This window comes from Myotis davidii, unplaced genomic scaffold (assembly GCF_000327345.1).
Source record: "Myotis davidii unplaced genomic scaffold, ASM32734v1 scaffold496, whole genome shotgun sequence".
NCBI classification, from domain to species: Eukaryota; Metazoa; Chordata; class Mammalia; order Chiroptera; family Vespertilionidae; genus Myotis; species Myotis davidii.
In genome coordinates this window covers 809,753-828,905 of record NW_006289398.1, presented here as the reverse complement: position 1 = coordinate 828,905, position 19,153 = coordinate 809,753, and the positions used below count along the sequence as shown (strand labels likewise).

At 47.5% G+C, this 19,153-nt stretch overlaps 1 protein-coding gene across 2 annotated transcripts in view; it reads left to right on the top strand.

The window, feature by feature from the left end:
- Positions 1 to 278: 278 nt before the first annotated feature.
- The window catches only part of EGFLAM (EGF like, fibronectin type III and laminin G domains), an 81,564-nt gene continuing 62,689 nt past the window's right edge, over positions 279 to 19,153 (top strand). For both annotated transcript variants that reach the window (XM_015562635.1, XM_015562634.1), the window contains exons 1-5: positions 279 to 390; positions 1,338 to 1,418; positions 4,092 to 4,118; positions 8,254 to 8,371; positions 9,872 to 10,007. In XM_015562635.1, the coding sequence (XP_015418121.1) occupies positions 352 to 390; positions 1,338 to 1,418; positions 4,092 to 4,118; positions 8,254 to 8,371; positions 9,872 to 10,007 (401 nt within the window). In that variant the 5' untranslated portion in view covers positions 279 to 351. The remainder of the gene's footprint in view (positions 391 to 1,337; positions 1,419 to 4,091; positions 4,119 to 8,253; positions 8,372 to 9,871; positions 10,008 to 19,153) is intronic.

Below are 19,153 nucleotides of genomic sequence, written 5' to 3'. Positions count from 1 at the left end.
AGGAAGGTTGAGAACCACTGACCTAGGGAGTCAAGTGAGAGCATTTGAATGTCCCGCTCTGCTGGTCCCTAGGGTATTAGCAGTTACAGCAGGGACTGAGGGCAAGAGCCGGGCTGATTTCCCTTTCAGTGCCAGGTTGGGAGGGGACAGCAGTGAAGTCAGACCAGAGACACGGCTGCATTGCCTGCTGTCCACCCATAGGTGCCCTCTCTTCCATCCTGTGCAGGTACCCCAGGTGCATGGACCTCTAATGCAGTCTCTTTTGTTTTGGCAAAAACAGGCAAGGTGGGTCCTCCTCTGCGCATCGTGCTGGACGCATTGAACTGTACGGCTTTCAGCATCCAGTGGAAGATGCCAAGGCATCCCAGGCACCCCGTCGTGGGGTACACCGTGAGTACCTGGGCTCGGGCTTCTGCAGTGGGTGCGTTGGGATGACCGGGTGCTCCTTCTCATCTTTGCTCCTCCATGGTATGACCTCCCATCAGCCCCGCGTATCGATCACTGCCCCCTGCTCCCTCCTGAAGCCAGAGGAACTGTTTCCTGTTCAAGGCCATTTGTCGGTGCCCTGAAGGTCATTAGGATCTAGCCTGTTCTTCCTCTGCTCAGGGATTGGAAAATTTAAACTAAGTAAAAGACATGGTTCCTGTACCCAGTTGTCTGCAGTCAAGTAGCAGGAACATGGGGAATGCTAGGGATTCACTGGGGCATGTTGTCCGTAAGTACAAAGTAACGTAACATCTGAACCAAGGGGAAGGGGTGGGCCGGCCAAGTGGAGGAAGCAAGAGAGAATGCGTCCTGCCTTCCACAGGCTGCAAATCGAACTGGCTGGAGTCCCCAAGACGTTTTCTTTGAACAGTGTTTATTAAAATGAGTCACCTTTTAGAAGTCAAAAGATATCAGAGAAATATCTGCAGTTCTCAGCTCTCTGGGGCAATCGGAGAGCTGGCTGCACTGGGCCCACATTCCCATTTCAACAAGAGAGGGTAGCCATTCATCAATGCCCCTGTCCTATTGTCTTCTTAGAGTAGAGAAACGTGTTTCCTGACTCGGGTGGCATCCAGGGTAGGAAAATGCAAGGTTACCTGAGAGCGTGGTTGTGAGGAACAGGAGCTGGGTCCAGCCAGTCCACCCCACCTCACGGACGAGAGCCTGCCTCTGGCCTCTGCAGGCTTCCGAGGTGACCCTGGCCCCGTGTGTGATGTCAGTTGTCCTGTAGTGTGTGTGAGGTGAGGCAGGACACCCGAGGGCCCACTGCAATGTGAGCGCCCCCAGAACCCGGGCCCAGATCCGGTGGGGAAGGCCTGCGCTGCCCTCACCCGCGGTCTGCACCTTTCCAGGTCTCTTACTCTGCGGTTGGCACTGATGAACCCCTGCGGGAGCGGAACCGCAGCGTGCAGCTGGGCCAGGACTCCGCCACCGTGAGTACTCCATCCCGGCGGCACTCCTGCCACACCGGGGTTGGCATTTCCGAGATACCCAGGAGGGTTTCTGATTGGGGAAGGGGGGTGCTGTATGTGTAGTGATAGTAACAATGTCATGTGGTCCTCGCGAATGTGTGGGTGCCTTTCGTGTACACCTGTCTGCACCCCCAAAGGCAGCCACACGAAGAGAGAGTTTGGATGTCAGCACTCGCATCCTGGACTCAATCCACCCTGTTTATCACACGAAAAGACATCTGCCTTACAGCTGTTTTTCCTTCTTTTCTTCAAAAAGTTCAACTCTGATTTTTGTGAAATCTCAATAAAGCTTTATCAGTAAATATAACACAGCTGTGTCTTCCCCGCTGCCTGGCGACACAGTGCAGAAGAAAATGATGTCATTTGCAGTGTACACTCAGCGGGTCCATTCTGTCTGTTTTTCTTCTCCAGCCTGTCCTTCCACTAGCTAGTGTGGCTCTCCATCTATTTCTTTTCTGTTTCTTGTCACGGTCTGTCTGGGGGCATGTTTCTGCCTTAGGCCTGTTCTGTTTGCTTCTCCTACATGGTCCTCCTTCCCCATCTGCAATTGTCCTGCAGGCTAGAGCCTTCCCCGTCCCTGCAAGGAGTTTGTTGGATAGACCACAATACTGTGGCCCTGTCGATCACCCCACGGGACCCCTGCCCGCGGGCGCGCACGGAAACCTACTTGTCCTGGGTGATCAGTAGCTCTCCTTGCTGCGCATCTGTTATCCGCCAGGCCCCATCCCTCCTGCTCTCCATTTGCGCTTCCATTTCATCTTCGCCACTGTCCTATGACCTCATTTTACTGCTGGATGCCGTGACTCGGAGAGGAATGACTTTCGCCAAGTCAGACCTGCCAAGCAACACAGCGGACGGTAGACCCCGCACTTCAGGGCCCTGCTCTGGCTACTGTCACCAAAGCCCTCGTGGCTCCGAAGGAAGTCCTGCGCAGTTTCAGCTCGCATGCCCTTTGCACGACGTGCTTTTAATCTCAGACTTTTGCTCACTGTTCCTCATTCGCCTCAGCAGCCCTCAGCCCCAGGCTCTGTGGTTCCCTCCACCCTAACAGGGGAGGAGGGGTTGGCCTCGCCTAGGAAACCATTACCTGAGGTTCAGTCTCCCCTTGGCAGTAGCGCTGGAACTTCCAACAAGCCTGTGGCCCATCGAGGGCGGCGGTGTGCTGGGCGGTGTGCTGGGCAGTGTCTCAGCCCCGCATCCTGGCCTGCAGTGGGTGGGGCTAGCACTCTCTGGGCAGGGAGGGTGACAGGTGTTTCAGAGTCTGGATAGCGCCTCTGAAAGCAAGATCCTGCCCCATCTGTGAACCTGGGCTGGACCCTCGAACCCCTTGACTGTGCACTTCACATTGCACGGCGTGTCTGGGACAGCCACCGCGGTGCACACATAGAACAGAGGCCAGGAAGGACAGCACCCCGGGGTACAGGCCTCCTCCCTATCCTTACAGTTGGGAAACTTTGGCCAAAGTCACTTATCCTGTCTGAACCTCTCCTTTCTCCCGTAAAAAGGGCATAATAATTGCACTGTTGTGAGTGCCAAGTACGATTGTGTCTCTAAGTCTTTGGTCACATGTAAAAGCAGCCATGTCAGTATCATGTCTGGTGGCCATTGCCTGTATAGTAAATACATCCTCTTGGTTAGAGTGTGTTATCAGGTTATAGCATTTGACGACCTTGCGGATTTCAGTAACTTTCAGAGTCGCTGCTGGACGCCCAGCGGAGATAACAGAGCCCTGTTCTTGGGCAGCTCTCAGTCTTATTGGGGAAACCCCGGTCAGCTGACTACACAATAGAGAGCAGCAGGCAGCCAGATGCCATTAACATGCCACTTAGTGACTGACTGCGGTTCTGAAGAGGGAGGGACCCCTGTAGGAACAAGAGGTCAAATTGGGGGGCTGAGACTTGAGGCCTGCCCGCCAGTTTCTGGAAAGGCAGGAGGGAGGGGCATTCAGGATGGCTTGAGCCAGGGAATTGCGCACGCGTGGAAATATGGACTAGCTGTGAGGGCAGACCTGATGGAGGAGGGTCGAGTGGGCTCTGGATCCAGAGGACTCACGTTCAGATCTTGTATTACACCCAGCCAGTGGGTCCCCTGACCCGTCTCCGTTCCCTCACCGACACACAGGGTTTCCCATAGCATCCATCCATAGGTAGTGTGTCTCTGACGGCAGGCTGCGTGCCAGGGTGCTGCGGGGGCTCTGCAGCCAACCCCCAGGGGGCTGCGGCTTATCTGAACTTTTCAATGGAAGCACCTCCATCGGTGTGAGCTAGTACTGCCAAGTGGTTTGGGCATAACATGACTGACCTCCTGAAGAAATGGAACCGCTCGGCACTGCTTTGGGGTAGAGGTGCTGTCCAAGTATTTCTGAGATGCTCAAGGTGACGTGAACAGAGGGAGTTTGGGAACCTCTGCCCTGTACCTATCATAGGGATGCCGTGAGCATTGGACAAGGCCCTGATCAGAGAGCCCTCAGCGGCATACCTGCCCGAGGAGGCACTGAGTGAGGGTCTGCAGAATCGGTGCTGTGAGGGTGTGGGCAGCTGCCCGGGGCTGGGCGTGGGGGGGCCGCGGCTCTGAGGGTTCACTTCACCCCGCCTTGTTTCCTTCTCATGTGCTTCTGTTTTCTCTCCTTCGCAGGGGCAGCCTGAGCCTCCGGTGATTTTTGTAAGTGTGCTTGAGAAAAGCTAAACCCTGCCCCTCCCACCCCCCGGGGATCCAGGGGGCCCTTTTGATCAGAATGTTGCTTTTCCCGCATCTGCCTCTCACTGACCGAGGCCCAGAGAAGATGCTTAGTTCCTACAGGAGCAGGACCACCCAGCATCCCCGACGAATTCCATCCTCCACGTGCTGCTTCCTCTCACCTGCACAGGAGGGTTGAGGGGAGCATCGTTAAAGGTTGAAGTCATTTAAGCTCCGTTCCAAAACTAGGCGAAGAAGATTAAAAAGGAAAGGAAATGTTTAAACGAGTGAGAGAGCCTTTGTGGGGGCGGTTTCCCCCCACCCCTTTCCCTTCTCCCTTTCTTACTTCCTCTAACCATCTGAGACCTCAATGAGACAGGACCGGTCACCTAAAACTGGGTGGTTGATTTTCTTTGGGTTGAATGACAAACAAAAGACTGGGTTGGCAAGTGGTGAAATGACCAAGATTACCTGGCTGATAGATGATGTGGAATTCCCATGCCTTCTTTGATGATCTGCCGATGTGGAGACTTCTGATTTGGTTAGCACTAGATGCGTACCTTTCTTGTAGGAGAGCAACCTACAGTTTCATCCAGCAAAAATAACGACTAGGGCAAATCAGGGCAATCGGGCCATTTCTTAGAGGTAGAAATAGAAAAGGAGGTTGAAACCGGCAGTCTGCACACCTTTTATCATGCATGCCATCAGTAAACACATATTTGAACATGTACCAATATATGTATATTTATGTACTTATTAATTATACATGTGCTACTCTGCTTATATATTATGCGCATTGTAAAATCCCACAGAATTTTAAAGGAGGACAGTAATTCTATTTGGGTGTTACCCAAGGTTAGAGAGAGAAAACTTAACCAGGAGACTTGCATGTAGTCCCAGCTCTGTCACCACAGCAAGGGTGACTTTGGGCAAGGTCATTGGGTCCCTCTGAATGTCCTTTGACTATAAAATGAAGGGATTGATGGGTAATGGTCCCCAACTCAGGGTTCCTTTGTCCCCTGTAGAGCATTTGGAGATCTGTGTGAGCATTTTAGTGGACCAGCTTCAGGGATGCTGGCTTTTTTGTAACACATAGGACAGACCCGTATGAGAAAGATTGGTCCTGACCCAAAGCCAGTACTGCCCTTCCTTTCAGACCCTGGATGACACTCTCTAACTCTCTGTGACCACCGGGAATGGGCACCCCACCCTCTCTGCCCCTCCCTCCACCCTGGCCTGCACAGCCTTGGTCTGGACCATTGGAAGAAGGAGGTCAGGAAGAGAGTATTTTTCTGTTTTTCTAGTGCCTTCCACCTAATGATGCTAGATGTTCCCAACTTGCACCAGGGCAACTGAGACCCAGCCCCGACTTCAGAGCTACCAATGAAGGTTATTTAAGGAGAATTCTAGAGTTTCGGTGTTGGAACTTTGGCCCAGAGAAGTTAAGTGGCACAGCTGCCTGGCTCAGAACCTGGGTCTCCTGGCTTCTTGTCTGGGCTCTCACGTCATGCCTCCTCTCAGCCATGTGAACTGGCTGCCCTCCTAGTACAGTAACTCCATGTCCGGGCGAGTGAACAAAACAACATCTAGCATCATTTCTGGAAACAAATGGCCTGAGTTTCCAGCAGTAGGAGAAAGGGTGAGGGGGAAAAGTGAGGTCTGAAATCAGGGTCCAATCTTTGAGTTCTGATTTTCAGTGATAACTTTGAAATTTCTAGTACAGAAACTTCTACATGTATAGATCAAATAACCATCTGGTTGTCAGTGTTTATGCTAAGTATGGTTTGTAGATTTAAATATTATCTAATATTTTTCATCCACATATTATAGAATTAGAGCATGGGCCGAGGAGTCAAACAAAGCCCGCTTCAAATGCCCGCCTCACCATTCATGTCCTTGAGCCAATCGCTAGCTTTTCAGGGGTTCCCTTTTATCGTCCACAAATGAAAATCAGAGTGGTACCTACCTCACAGGCCGGGAGAAGGATCAAGCCAGGCTGCCCCTGTTCCTGGGGCAGAGAAACAACACTCCATGGGAGCTGGATTTATGTTGGCTCATAGCTAATGTCTAGTGACCTGTGAAACCGCATTACACCCCTACACTTCATACAACACAATCAGTTCACAGGGAAAGGGATCCTGCAGCAAAAGCCTGTGAGGGCATCAAGTGGGCTTGGAAATGCCTCTCTGCCTCCATGGGAAAGGCCTGGGTGCGGCACTTGGGAGAGAGTGAGAACTGTGTCTGCTGTCCACCGTCCAGTCTCTGAACCCAACTTGACATGAAACCAGGGGGCAGATGGTGGAATTAGGTGCCCAGATGCAGGGAACTAGAGCAGGAGGGGCTCTGGAAGTAGGTCCGTATGTTCAGCAAAGATCCCTTGTGCAGCTGCATGTAGAATAGAGTGGGTCCGGGGTGTGAGGAGGGGTGGGGGAGAAGGAGTGGAGGTAGACACTCTCCAGGTGGCTGTTAAATGGTCCAGGTCAGGATTCAGAGGAAGTGGAAGAAGGGAGCATCTGAGAGGTATGTGCAGGTGGCTGGAGGGAGTGGGTCAGAGGGAGTCAGCCCTGTGTCTGTAGTTCCTCACTAGCTCCAGGGCCTGGAGCACAGGCATTGGTGCTGGGAATCCAGGTGGAGGGGGCAGTCTCTCTTTGAGCTCATCGGATTACCTTGGACATCTGGGTTTCATTTGTTTTTCTCATTCGCTAGTTAATGCATTTGTTCATCAAAAAGCATTTCGTGGGCACTTGGTACATGTCCAATAACACTATGCTAAGCTCTGGGATGCCAGAGGAATAAGAACTTGCTCCCTGCCCTCAGGTGGGTGCAGAGAAGGTGACAAATCAACAGACAGTCACAATGTAAGGGGAGTGGTGTTAAGACTGAGGTGCACCAAGGACGCCAGGGAGCATAGAGGCATAGAGGAAGGGTTGCCCAACCAGACCGGAGGCTGGGGCTCAAAGAAATGAGGTAATGTCTCGGCTGAACTGAGTCATGAGGGATGAGCGGGGCTGAGCCGGGCAGGACTGGGGAGAAGGACGTTTCATGGAGAGGGAGCAGCAGGTTCAAAGGCCCAGAGGCAAGCGGTTGACTGGCATAAATCCGAGCCCTGCCATGTCCTTAAGTCTGATGGGAATGCGGAATGCAGGGAAGGGAGGTGGCATGAGACAATGCTGGAGGGATGAACAGGGGACACAAATACGCTCTCCTAAGGGGCTTTAAAGTGGGAAGTGACATGGTATTAGATTAGGGGTTCAGGAGGATAACTCTAACAGTGTGGAGTCTGCATTGGAGGTGCAGGCAGTATTGGTGGCCTCGTAATTGTCAAAATTGCGAGGACTTGGACTGAAACGCCTGTGACAAAATGACATTACCAGAATCAAGTGATCTGAAAGAGTACTGGTCAAGAATTTCTGGTTTGGACAATGAGAGGGAGCACAGAATGTAAAATAAGGTTATTGTTTTTTGTTTTCTTTTGGGTGGGAGGAGGAGAAAGGATTAGTTGAACTTTGGTTATGTTGAATTTGAGTTGCTTCGTAGTTGTGGGGTGGAGATGTTCAGGAGGCAGTCACAGGCCCGCGCTGGACTCTAGAGGCAGGTCTGGGCTGGAGGTGCAGATTGGCGAAGGCAGTGCTGGAAGCTAAGGGAGCAGGAGATGAACTTACCCAAGCAAGAAGACGGCAGTCCTCCCTTATCCCAGGTTTTGCTTTCTGCAGTTTCATTACCTATGGTCAGTTGAGGTCTGAAAATATTAAACGGAAAACTCCAGAAATAAACAATACCTGTTTTAAGTTGCATGCGTTCGGAGTAGCGTGATGAAATCTCTCGCCATCCAGCTCCATTTAGCCCAGGCCATGAATTATCCCTTTGTCCAGAGTCTCCACACTATACATGCTCCCCACCCTTAGTCACTTACTGTATAGATTTAATAAAGGGTGATGCTCTAGTCTCGGGAAATACATCATGGTGTTTTCCTCTTTACAAATTTGAAAACTTGGCCAGTCTCAAAGAAAGTAAAACAACCTCTGTCCCAAGCAAAATTTCACAGGGGTCTCAAAAGGCAGCCTTCATGGGAATTGTCTGGTTTGCCCCATTGACACCTCTCCTGTTTGGTCATTGACAGGAGGAAGTGATCGGAGATTTGAAACCAGGCACTGAATATCAAGTGAGCGTAGCAGCTTCCAGCGTGACAGGCAAAGGGTGGCTTAGCTCTCCTCAGCATGTTACCACCTTGCCCCAAGGTAAAATGGGTTCAGTTCCTTAATAATAGGAAACTGACGGGTGCTCTTCATTCATTCCTTCATTCAGTATATATATCAACAAAGACCTACTGTGTACCAGGCATTGTACTATACCAGTGATGGCGAACCTATGACACGCGTGTCAGAGGTGACACGCGAACTCATTTTTTTGGTTGATTTTTCTTTGTTAAATGGCATTTAAATATATAAAATAAATATCAAAAATATAAGTCTTTGTTTTACTATGGTTGCAAATATCAAAAAACTTCTCTATGTGACACGGCACCAGTTAAGTTAGGGTTTTTCAAAATGCTGACACGCCGAGCTCAAAAGGTTTGCCATCACTGTACTAGGCTCTGGGAATTCAGTGGCGAACAGAACAGCTCCTGCCTTCTTGGAACATAGAGGGGTGGGTCAAGACTCCATTTAATTAATGTGTAGTCACAGGTAGTGATAAATGCTACCTGCAGTGCTGTGAGAATGTACAAAGGGAGACCTGATGGAGTGGGGAGGTTAGAATTCCCTGAGATGACTTCTAAGTGGAGATCTGACAGTGAGAGGGAATTAAGAAGGTGAGGAAGAGACACGGGAAGAGGGATTTATAGACAAAGGGGACCCAACGAAGGCTCGTAGAGGTGGTACTGGAGGCAAAGATGCTTTGATCACATGGCATTGCTCACAGGGAGCTTCTGTTGAGGGAGAAGCAAACAGTAAGCGAGCAACCCCAGTGCATCCGAGGTCTGTGCAGTGGACTGGGAGCACTCAGGAGAGAGCACGTCCTCCACCTCCAGGCTCAGGGGGCGTTTCAGGACGAATCATGTATTTGCCCCAAATTTTGAAAACTGCCTATTTCACTGGGAAGAGAAAGCAGGAAAAATGTCTCTGGCAGAAGCAGGAGTATAAAGGAAGGCTGAGCGATATGAAAGTCTGGGTATGAAAACAGTAGCAGCAGTTAGCTTTAGGCAAGAGGATCATGGGTGATGCCTATGTCTTTACACACGAGGGCATTTCCCAAATGTCCTCCCACTGGTATGTATTCTGATTATCATCGGGGGAACACACACACACACACACACACACACACACACACACACACAGAAAGAAAGTGGCTAAGCTTTTTTTTTTCCTTGTAGATAAATATCAATTCCAACATGCAAACAGAGATGAAAGGCTGTTAGGAGGTGGAAGTATGATTTGAGGCTTCAAAGGATACACTCCATTGTGTATCCCAAAGTCAATGGTCTGGATAATAGTTTAGTTAGATTCCAGCCAGCGGGGCATGGGGAAGACAGGGAGACCAGTTCTTACTGACTCCAGCCTTACATGGTGAACCCAGTTGTGTTTATGTTTGTGTTTGTTTGGTGTGGATTTCCTGCTGCTCTGAATAGAGAGGTTTAGGCAGTAAGAAGCAGACCTGCTTTTTTGTGTTTTTTTTTTACATATTAAACCTCTCCTGCAGCAAAGATCCTAAACCAACTAGTTGCCTGCTGTCTTGCCTAGATTCCTGCCTGCCTCCGGCAGCACCCCAGCAGCCTCATGTCACTGTGGTTTCCGAGTCCGAGGTGGCCCTATCTTGGAAACCTGGAGAGAGTGAAGGAAGCTCCCCTATTCAGTACTATTCCGTGGAATTCATCAGGTGAGTTTGTACGTCACACCCAGAAGCCAAAGGTATTCTAAGCATGCTGGAAGCCTAGAGGGAGCATCGGCTCACAGCATGTGTGTTTAACAGATGACAGAGGTGTGGAGGCCTGAGCCAGCGCCTGTCCCCCCTCCTCTTCAGTGGTGGGCCATCTGGTAAACCTGTCCTCACTCACCTGACGTCTTCCCCATTTCCTTTCCACAGTTAGAGACAAGTCTGCCTGCATTTCAGGCTCGGAACTTGCCTCCCTGCCTTTGAAACATTGTCTTTGAAGTAAATACTTGATGGTGACTTTTCTGGAGGGAGAAGGAATAAGACCTTTAAAAACAATTATAGTTCATTGTATCGGTATTGCCTTGGGCAAGTTTCTTGGTGTGGTTTCAGCATTCTTGGCTCTCATCACCTCTCCAGCCCCTTTTTATTCAGCTTTGCAGAGGGTACAAAGGTGATTAGAAGCTTTTTTAAGAGTTTAAAATGTGAAACAGGGCTTCTCAATGCTGCTATGTAGTTTTGAGCAAAAGAACAAAATGAGCCGAAGGAATTTCCATCTAAGGTCCATCCTCTGGAGCCCAGATGCAGCTGGGATGTGAGTTGAAGCACCGAGCCATTGAAATGAGGTGTGTGGAGTCAGTGTACTCCGCTGAGAGGCGAGGGGCTTGTCTGGGGCTGGCTGCTGCAGGGTCATGAAGGGACTTGCTCAGTACTCGGTCCCGGGGCTCTCTGAAGCAGGGACAGAGGATTCTGCCAAGATGTGAGTAGCTCCGCCGCAGTCCTTGACTTCCAGCTTATTCCTTGGTCGTGGGAAACACTTACTTGTTTGTCCAGAGAAGTTCTGCGCCGTCTCTTCAATGCTTGAATACAGAACTTGTTTCTGGCTGGTTTGTGGAATTCCAAGTGGCAGGAGCTTGAAGGAAGATGAGGCCGTGATGTCTGGGCTCCTGGGACTGTAAAGTCCAGTGGCAAGTCTAAATTCAGGGAGGACCAGATCATGTGACCTTGACAGTCTGTCTCCATCCATTTCTGTGCCACGCCTTCCCTTTCTTCCCATTCGCTGGCCTCATTTTCAGGAAGGCTCTTCCTATAGGTGGCAAGGTGGCCACCAGGCACTGAAGACGTGCAGTTGGCTTGTGTAGCTCCCTGCTGGAAAAGGACCCATCAAAGTCTCCATGTTCACTCTAATTGGCCAGGTTTGGCTTCCTGTCTGTCCTATGAGCCAATCAATGTAGCCAGGGAGGAGACCACACTAATTGGTCAGCACATGTCATATTCTGAGCTCTGGAAGTGAGGAATGGAGGGTTGTTCAGACCTAGAGTACATGACTGAGAGCCCAAGATGGTGGAAATTGTGGTGCAACTAATGGAAAAGGGAAGAACATTAAACAAACAAAAGTTGCCTCTTATTAAAGCTCCAGGCCAATGCTCTTCCTTAAGGGAAATCTACAGTCCTGCTGTTGAATAGATTTGGTAGACAAAGGGAGTAGAAAAGATTCTAATTCTGGTTTCAATAATAGTTAAACATATAACATAGGAAAGTCCTAAAACTTCAGCTTTCTTATGTACAAAAACTTAACATTTCTAATTTACCAGCAAAGCAAAATGTAATACTTCAAAATTTGGGGAAAAAATCAAAGTTTTTTAAAGGTAGATGATATGTGTAACCCCTGGCAAAAATGATGGTTATCATTTAGTACTCATTTTGCATTGAAGCATGCATTTTTTTAACTTGTTTTAAGACTGGCATTTTGGTGGAAGGTAGAAATGACAGCTTGTAGCCTTTGTGTACAACTGAAAGGAGAGAGATGAACAATTCATTGGATTTTTTTCATAAGAATTGGGGCAGGTGGCTCTGTGCCTGTCACTTCCCCTGCTGAGGCCTCCATGCCTCTCATAGTTTGGGGTCTCCCCAAAGCAAAGCCTGAGACAGGGACTTGGGTGCAAGCCATTTATTTTGTTTAGAAGTAGGGTTGAGACACGAGGAAAGTGAGAGAAGGAAGGAGGACACATCACCGTGTGTGACTCTAGCGCCTTCCATGGGAGCTTGATGCTGCTGAGATCCCTCTGAAGTGTGTGTTCTTCCTCCGAAATGTCCCTATCAAAACGACAGGGGCCTCTACTCTCCGCCTGCTTCCTCCTCTGCTGATCAGGGTTTCCCGAGGGGTATAGTTCTCACCTTCCAAGCCCTGCTGGCTGTGGGTCAAGGATGGCTCCTGGCAGGGAAGGAGCTGTGATAGGAGCGCAGCAGGTGCTTGAGGTTGGATGCGGGCCATGCCAGGAGGAGAGTCTGAGCTCACAGGAAGCTCTCTGTGCCACAGCTGCCGCCGAAATCAGAAGTGGGGGGACCTGGGAGCTGACATGGGCCCCCAGGCGTTGACGACAGTATCCTTATCTGCAAAATATGGTAAAGTGTGGTTAGGAGAATCAAAGGAAATCACATATGAGGAAGAATTTGTTGACATTAAAAACCTAGGAAAGTGCCAGGTATATGTGGCTGTCCTGTACCTACATTTAATAATTATCATTTCTCTCCAGCAAAAATGCATTTTAACATTCTGAATTGTCTCTAACATTTGAGGGGTTTAGGCCCCAAATTCTTATGTATAAATATTTTTAAATTATTCATCAGCATAACAAACTGTTACATATCTGTTTTTTCTGTTTATCTTGAAAAATATACTTTAATAATGCCCTGGAAAGCTAGCTTCAAATGTAGTATTACTGGACATTTTGGAGTTCCAAATGGGGTATGGTAGAATGGGGAAGCCAACTCCTCTATTATCTCTTCCAGAATGTGTGACTGGTCACGTGACCTTATCTCAGCCCCCTCCATTTCCTCATCTGTAATGTCACGTTCATGTGACCCTCGTTGCAGGGCTGCTTGCATAGATTTCACAGTGTTTATACACAGTAGACATGCAACGTGTTTGTTTCCTTCCCACCATTATTTTTCTTTTTACAAAGAAAGAAAGTGAGACTCAGTTGCTGAAGTTGCTTTGCTGAGACAATGACTGGATGGGGACAGAATTAAAATGGGAACTGAAGTCCCCTGATGTCCAGCCCCGTGCTCTTTTTACACAACCCACATCTCTTCACATCTGACCCACCTTCCGAGAGGGAAGGAAGTGTGAACACAGCCCGCCTGGAGTCCTGCTGGCCGAGGGCATGGGGAGCCTCAGCTCAGCTGCTGTTTGCTGTTGGACCAGAAAGAAAGCTTTCACAGCTGCTTGTGGCATTTACTGTTTGGCTGCAAGATAAATCCCCCGCATTCATCTGTAAACATCTCTGAGTCTCTCCCATTACAGGTGAGGCCTGAGGACATGAGTTTAGGGAGAGCTTTCTTGTGCTCTAGCAGGAGTTGCAATTAGCCTCAACAGCGTTGGGGTGTTCAATCATTCTGTTTTCCCCAGAGAGGTCTGTTTAATGTTTAATATTGAAGTCCTTTTGCCCGGATACGGATAACCTCCTGTGTCTAGAAACACCTGTGACGGGTCTCGCTGGGGGCCCAAAGGTTCTTGTTATATCCAAGAGGCAGACCAAGGCTAAGAAATTGTCTAAATCAGTTTATGGCCAGACGTTATCCTCAGATTTCAACCATCTTCATGTGAAGCTTCCATCTAGGTCAGGGGTGGGCAAACTTTTTGACTCGAGGGCCACAGTGGGTTCTTAAACTGGACTGGAGGGCCAGAACAAAAGCATGGATGGAGTGTGTGTGTGAACTAATATAAGTTCAAAGTAAACATCATTACATAAAAGGGTACGGTCTTTTTTTAGTTTTATTCATTTGCCCACGGCTGATCTAGGTTCTGTCCTTGGAATTAGGTTCCAGTCCTTTCTCTGTCTTGGTAAGTACTTGTATAGGATGTCCCAAATTTCACGCAAGATTTGAATTTTGCATGAGCATTAACAACAACAATGTTGTTATAGCCATTATTCACCAAGTCTTATTAATTCTATCTCAACTATGAAAACATCAGTCCCATTTCTCCCCCTCCTCTGCCATTGTTCAAGACAAAAATCTTTAAAAATACTTAACTGGCTAATAAAAGATTAACCTGAGAAATTACACTAGACCAGGCTATGGGGAACTGACTGCTCATTGGCTAGTTTGATGATGTTTCAGGTAGACATTTTATATTTATGATGCTCTCCAGAGCCCTGGACTTACAACCAAGCACATTTTTGTTCCTCATCCAGCTTCTAGTTTCCCCAAAAGTTGGCCCGAGATTGTTCATTATCCTCCTTGCTAACAGTAGATTTTACATTTTTAATCAGTATAAAAAAGATTTGAAGAAGCAAATTCTAAATAAGGCTGCAGGCTGTAACCTATTTTGCAGTGTTTTCAAAAATTTTATCTGCTTTCTTAAAACAGAAAAATCGTGCATTCATGATGAAAGAGAACATTTCTAAGTGATACTGAAAATTTATTTGTGGGCAGTGATGCTTAGCGTTTGTTAAAATAAGAACCAAGCATAAATATAGCTACCTATGTTTTGAAATATTTGGGCTATAAATGTCTGAGAAACTTTCCTCTCTCTGCCTAAGAATTTCCCCAGGGTAAGTGTCTTTCTCATCAGCAAAAAATATATGTTATGGTGGCAATGAAAACCAAGTCCTGGAAAAATATTCCTCACCCCGATGTTCCAAATGGGAAACCATGCTTCACATACTAGTATGCTATCATTAGACTGGTTAAAGGTGAAAACTAGTTTTCATTGAACTTACCTGTAGTTTTTCTGTAGTGTGACCTGATTTGTTAACATTGCTTCAGAGCTTTGCTATGTCAATTGCTGAAAGGGTAGATTAAAGTTTTCAGTAGCTGTCTTCAATAAAAATGTCTACCCCTGACTTTGCTGGTGTGCATGTGGGAAAGTTCACAATATTTCTGTGTATATTTTAGGGGCACAGGGTCAAGAAATGCGGATCTCTAAATCTCAGCCTGAGACAGTTACACCAATCAATGGGAAGGAAAAGGGTTTCTTTCTTTTCCCTTTCACACTTTTCTGCCTAAATAATTCCCTGATCCCTTGCAGATGCCTTCCATCATGAGACCTGGGGAATTCATCTTCACAGAGGGCTGTTTCTAAGCTGACTTTCACTTGAGAATCTCAAGATCTGCCCACCTGGGTGGGTTTTGAAAATTATTCACAAATTGACATTTTTGTCAAAAGTTGTCTGTCTTTCCATCCTACACTCTTTGTTCATGTACAAGTAACAAATGAACTTAGTTCCTCACAGAGAGTGACCCTGCATAGGCTGTTGCTGAAACGAAGACCCAGTCGGGGACGCAGAATGGGGGCTGGACAGATTCTGGATTTTCCTTGAGTATTTTTAAGGGATGATGTGATTTGAGTTATGGTCGAGGTCACAGCCTAAGAGAGTTAAAAGAGGTTTCTCATTCAGGATCAAAACTTACAGTCCGATTATTGGTTTCATCTCTCAGCTTTAAGTTTGTCCAAATTTGGGATCAGAAGAAAAGCTCTGAGCTGGCTCCGATCCTTGGGACCAGTGGCTTGATTCCAATTCTCAGCTTCCTTACATATACTATAAGGATTGGCCATTTGATCTCTGAAACCTGGTGACTCTGATTTTCCATTCTCATGACAAAGGCGAGGCAGTGTACACTGGTGGCTTATGTACAGGCTCTGGACCTAGGCTCTCTGGTCCAACCCTTGCCCCCACCACTGTTAAACCATGTGCTCTTTAGAGGATTATTTATACCTCTTCTTTGTGCCTCAGACAGATGAATGGGGGTAACCATTTGCTCACCTCATCTAGTTGTGAGATTCAGTGAGTTTGATACACATGAATTGCATAGAACAGCACCCAGCACATAGTAAGTGCCTCCTCTATACAAATTCTTCCTATTGATGGATTCTGGGATAGGTCTGGTCTGCTTTTCTATAGAGCCATGTACTTTCTTGGCTAGAAATCTCTCTGCTTGCCCTTCTCTGCCAGGATTACTCTACCACCTCTTTGCCTACCCAGCTCTCATTCATCCTTGAGGACACTTGTGTAATGGTCACTTCCTCCAGGGAGCCTTCCCTGAGCTTCGGCCCCTTCTTCAGGCTAGGTTAGGTATCATTCTCTCTTTATTTACAAATTGGTTCAACTCAACCCAATGACAAGTAGATGGATAGAGTGGAGAAGGAAACTCTGCTTGTCATTGGGTTGGGTTGAACCAGTTTGTAAATAAAGAGAGAAGGCTGAAAGCTGAAGGTCAAATGATACATTTTTAGACCTGTGACTACTTTGTGGTTCTGGACTTTCCTCTGCAATTCATTTCAGTGCCAAGCAGCTCCCGTGACAGTGACAGAACGGAGGCTCTTTAAAGGGTCAGGTTCTCGCTCACCTCTGTGTCGCCCCAGGTGATCTTGGGGATCATGCCTCTTCTAGAACAGGCTGCTGGCCTGCACGCTGCAGATCCTCAGGAGGTCCATGGATAGAATTCAAGGGGTCCCTGGACTTTGGTTGGACAAAAATTACATTTGTAGTTTCACCAAATCTAGTGTGCTGCTTAAAAAAAAATCTGAACATAGGCAACAAGCCACAGTGGTATTAATAATTCCTGAGACTTTGTCAGCATTAGAATCCCAGATGTTTTCTTACCCCATTACATGTTGCACACATCCCCAAATACTAGTCATGCTCATCACTACTTTAAAATTATTGTAGTAATCACATCTATTGCAAGGTATTGTTATTTAATGTATTAATAAGGAAGTGCATATACTATTAGTATATCATAATTTTTTGTTTTTATCATTGTTTTCAATATGATTAGTTTCCTGGGTGATCTTATATATGTCATTTTATTCATTAAAAATATTCTGAGCCTGGCCAGTGTGGCTCAGTGATTGAGCGTTGACCTAGGAACCAGGAGGCACGGTTTGATTCCTGGTCAGGGCACATGCCCCAGCTGTGGACTTGATCCCCATAGGGAGCATGCAGGAGGCAGCTGATCAGTCATTCTCTCTCATCATTGATGTTTCTCTCTCTCTCTCTCTCTCTCTCTCTTCCTATCTTTCTGAAATAAATAAACATACATAAAAATATTCTGAGAGAGGGCTCAGGGGCTTCCTCAGATTATCAAAGCAGCACAAACAAGTTTAAAGATGCCAGCTGGCGTGGCTCAGTGGTTGAGCGTCAACCTATGAAACAGGAGGTCACGGTTCGATTCCTGGCCAGGGCATATTCCTGGATTGGGGCTCGATCCCCATTGTGGGGTGTGCAGTGGCACCTAATCAATGATTCTCTCACATGATAAACATTTCCGTCTCTCTCTCTCTCTCTCTCTCTCTCTCTCCCCTCCTCTCTGAAATCAATAAAAATATATTTTAAAAAATAAATAAAGATTGCTGTTTCGTGCCAAGGGTTGTACAACTCTCTCTCAAGGTTCGGATAGCAAATATTTTATGCTTTGCCAGTTATCTGACCTCTGTCTCCACTATTCAGCTCTGCCATTGTAGCAGGAAAGCAGCCATAGACAACTAAACAAACAAGCGAGGTGTGTTCCCCTAAAACGTTACTCATACAACCTGGCAGCTGGCTGAAGTTTGCTACCCCCTGGTTTAGGGCATCTTGTTATTCCTAAGCTGAAATTCTAAAGATGTTTCAGTTCAGCTCAACCACCCTTTATTTGACACCTACTATGTGCCGCCGTCCATCCAAACACGTACTGGGAGTATCTTCCATGAACACATTGTACACAGAGCTGCTGTTGCTCTGTCCTCCTCCACCCAAAGATGCTCTCTTCCTTTTCAGTTATCCAAACTCAAGGATTTCCGTTCACATTGACCCATTCAAATAGAGCTCTTGAAATATGTTATTTTGCACTGGCTTCCTACTGATTCTTAGATGTATTATCTCCCAATTAGATTGTAAACTCCCTCAGAACTATGTTTGTAGTTCCTTGAGCCTCCAGAATATAGCTTCTGTGATGGAAGCCCAGTCGATAATCATTAATCACTTGCCAATCGACTAGCCCATGGCAGCTGCCTACTGGGTTTGATGGTACCGAGAAAAACAGTTGTCCACGAAGGGTGAGGCTGGCAATGGGAGAGGTGTTTAAAATGCCAAAAGAAAAAAAGGAATGAAACAGAAAAATATATCACCTACTGATTGTGCGACTTTGGATAAATTATTTTCTTCAGTGCCCATATGGGTCAAATGTGAGCCTCCACTAGACAAGTGACTCTTAAAGCTGCTGAGAATCTGATAAAAGCCGAGAAGCCTTTACTAAGAAAAATACAATGATGTTCACACATAAGGGCCCACATCACTTTCTGAGAGCCGTCAGGCATGTGGGCGAAATGATCTCTAAGGTGCTGATAACCAGGTCGGATGCTACATTGCCAGGGGTCATGCTTCTTCCCTCCCCAGTGTACCAGTGAGTGAGTCTTCATTACTTGAATCAGCTGATTGGGATTTGAGTAGCCCCTGCCAACACCTTGCTTGTGCCCCCGAACTCCTCTGCCCAGCCACCTGCAGAGGTGCCCCGCTGGTCCCTGGAGATGCAGGACCTGACCCAGCCCTGGCCCACTCTTTGGAAAAGTGCGTCCAATGCCCATCTGCTGGCAGCTGCCCATCTTTACCTGGATGGCAGCACATTCTTCGTCTTCTTCTCTCCCTCTCGCCTTTTCACTGTTGGGGAAATTGGCAGGCAGAGTTGCTATGGTGATTTGACTGGCAGCTGTGTAGTTGAATAAAATAATTTCCTTTAATTGAAAAAGGAAGCTGTGGCTGGAGGGAGATCTAAGACAATAGTTTTGCCTAGTTGTCCCGTTCTCAACCTCCCCTTTGCACTGCTGCACCTGGAGAGACTCAGAACATTTAAATGCAAAGCCCATGAAACGCGGAGGCCAGATGGTAAAGGTTTTGAACTGGTATTCAGGCTGCGTGAGCTGTCCTCTCACTCTATATAATGAAATGAAAGGTTAATGATTTTAATCTCTTATTTGCTGAAAACATAGCTTTCTTTCCTGCATTAAATGAACGAATACAAACTAATCGCCCTTCCCGGGGAGGGAGTGTAATTTTTACAGGACGATGGTGGCAGATAGTCGGTGAACAATGGCATCTGAGAGCAGTTACAGGTCATTTCCTCTGGAAATGCCAGAGGGAAGCTTGGCAGAGACCCAACAGGAAAGA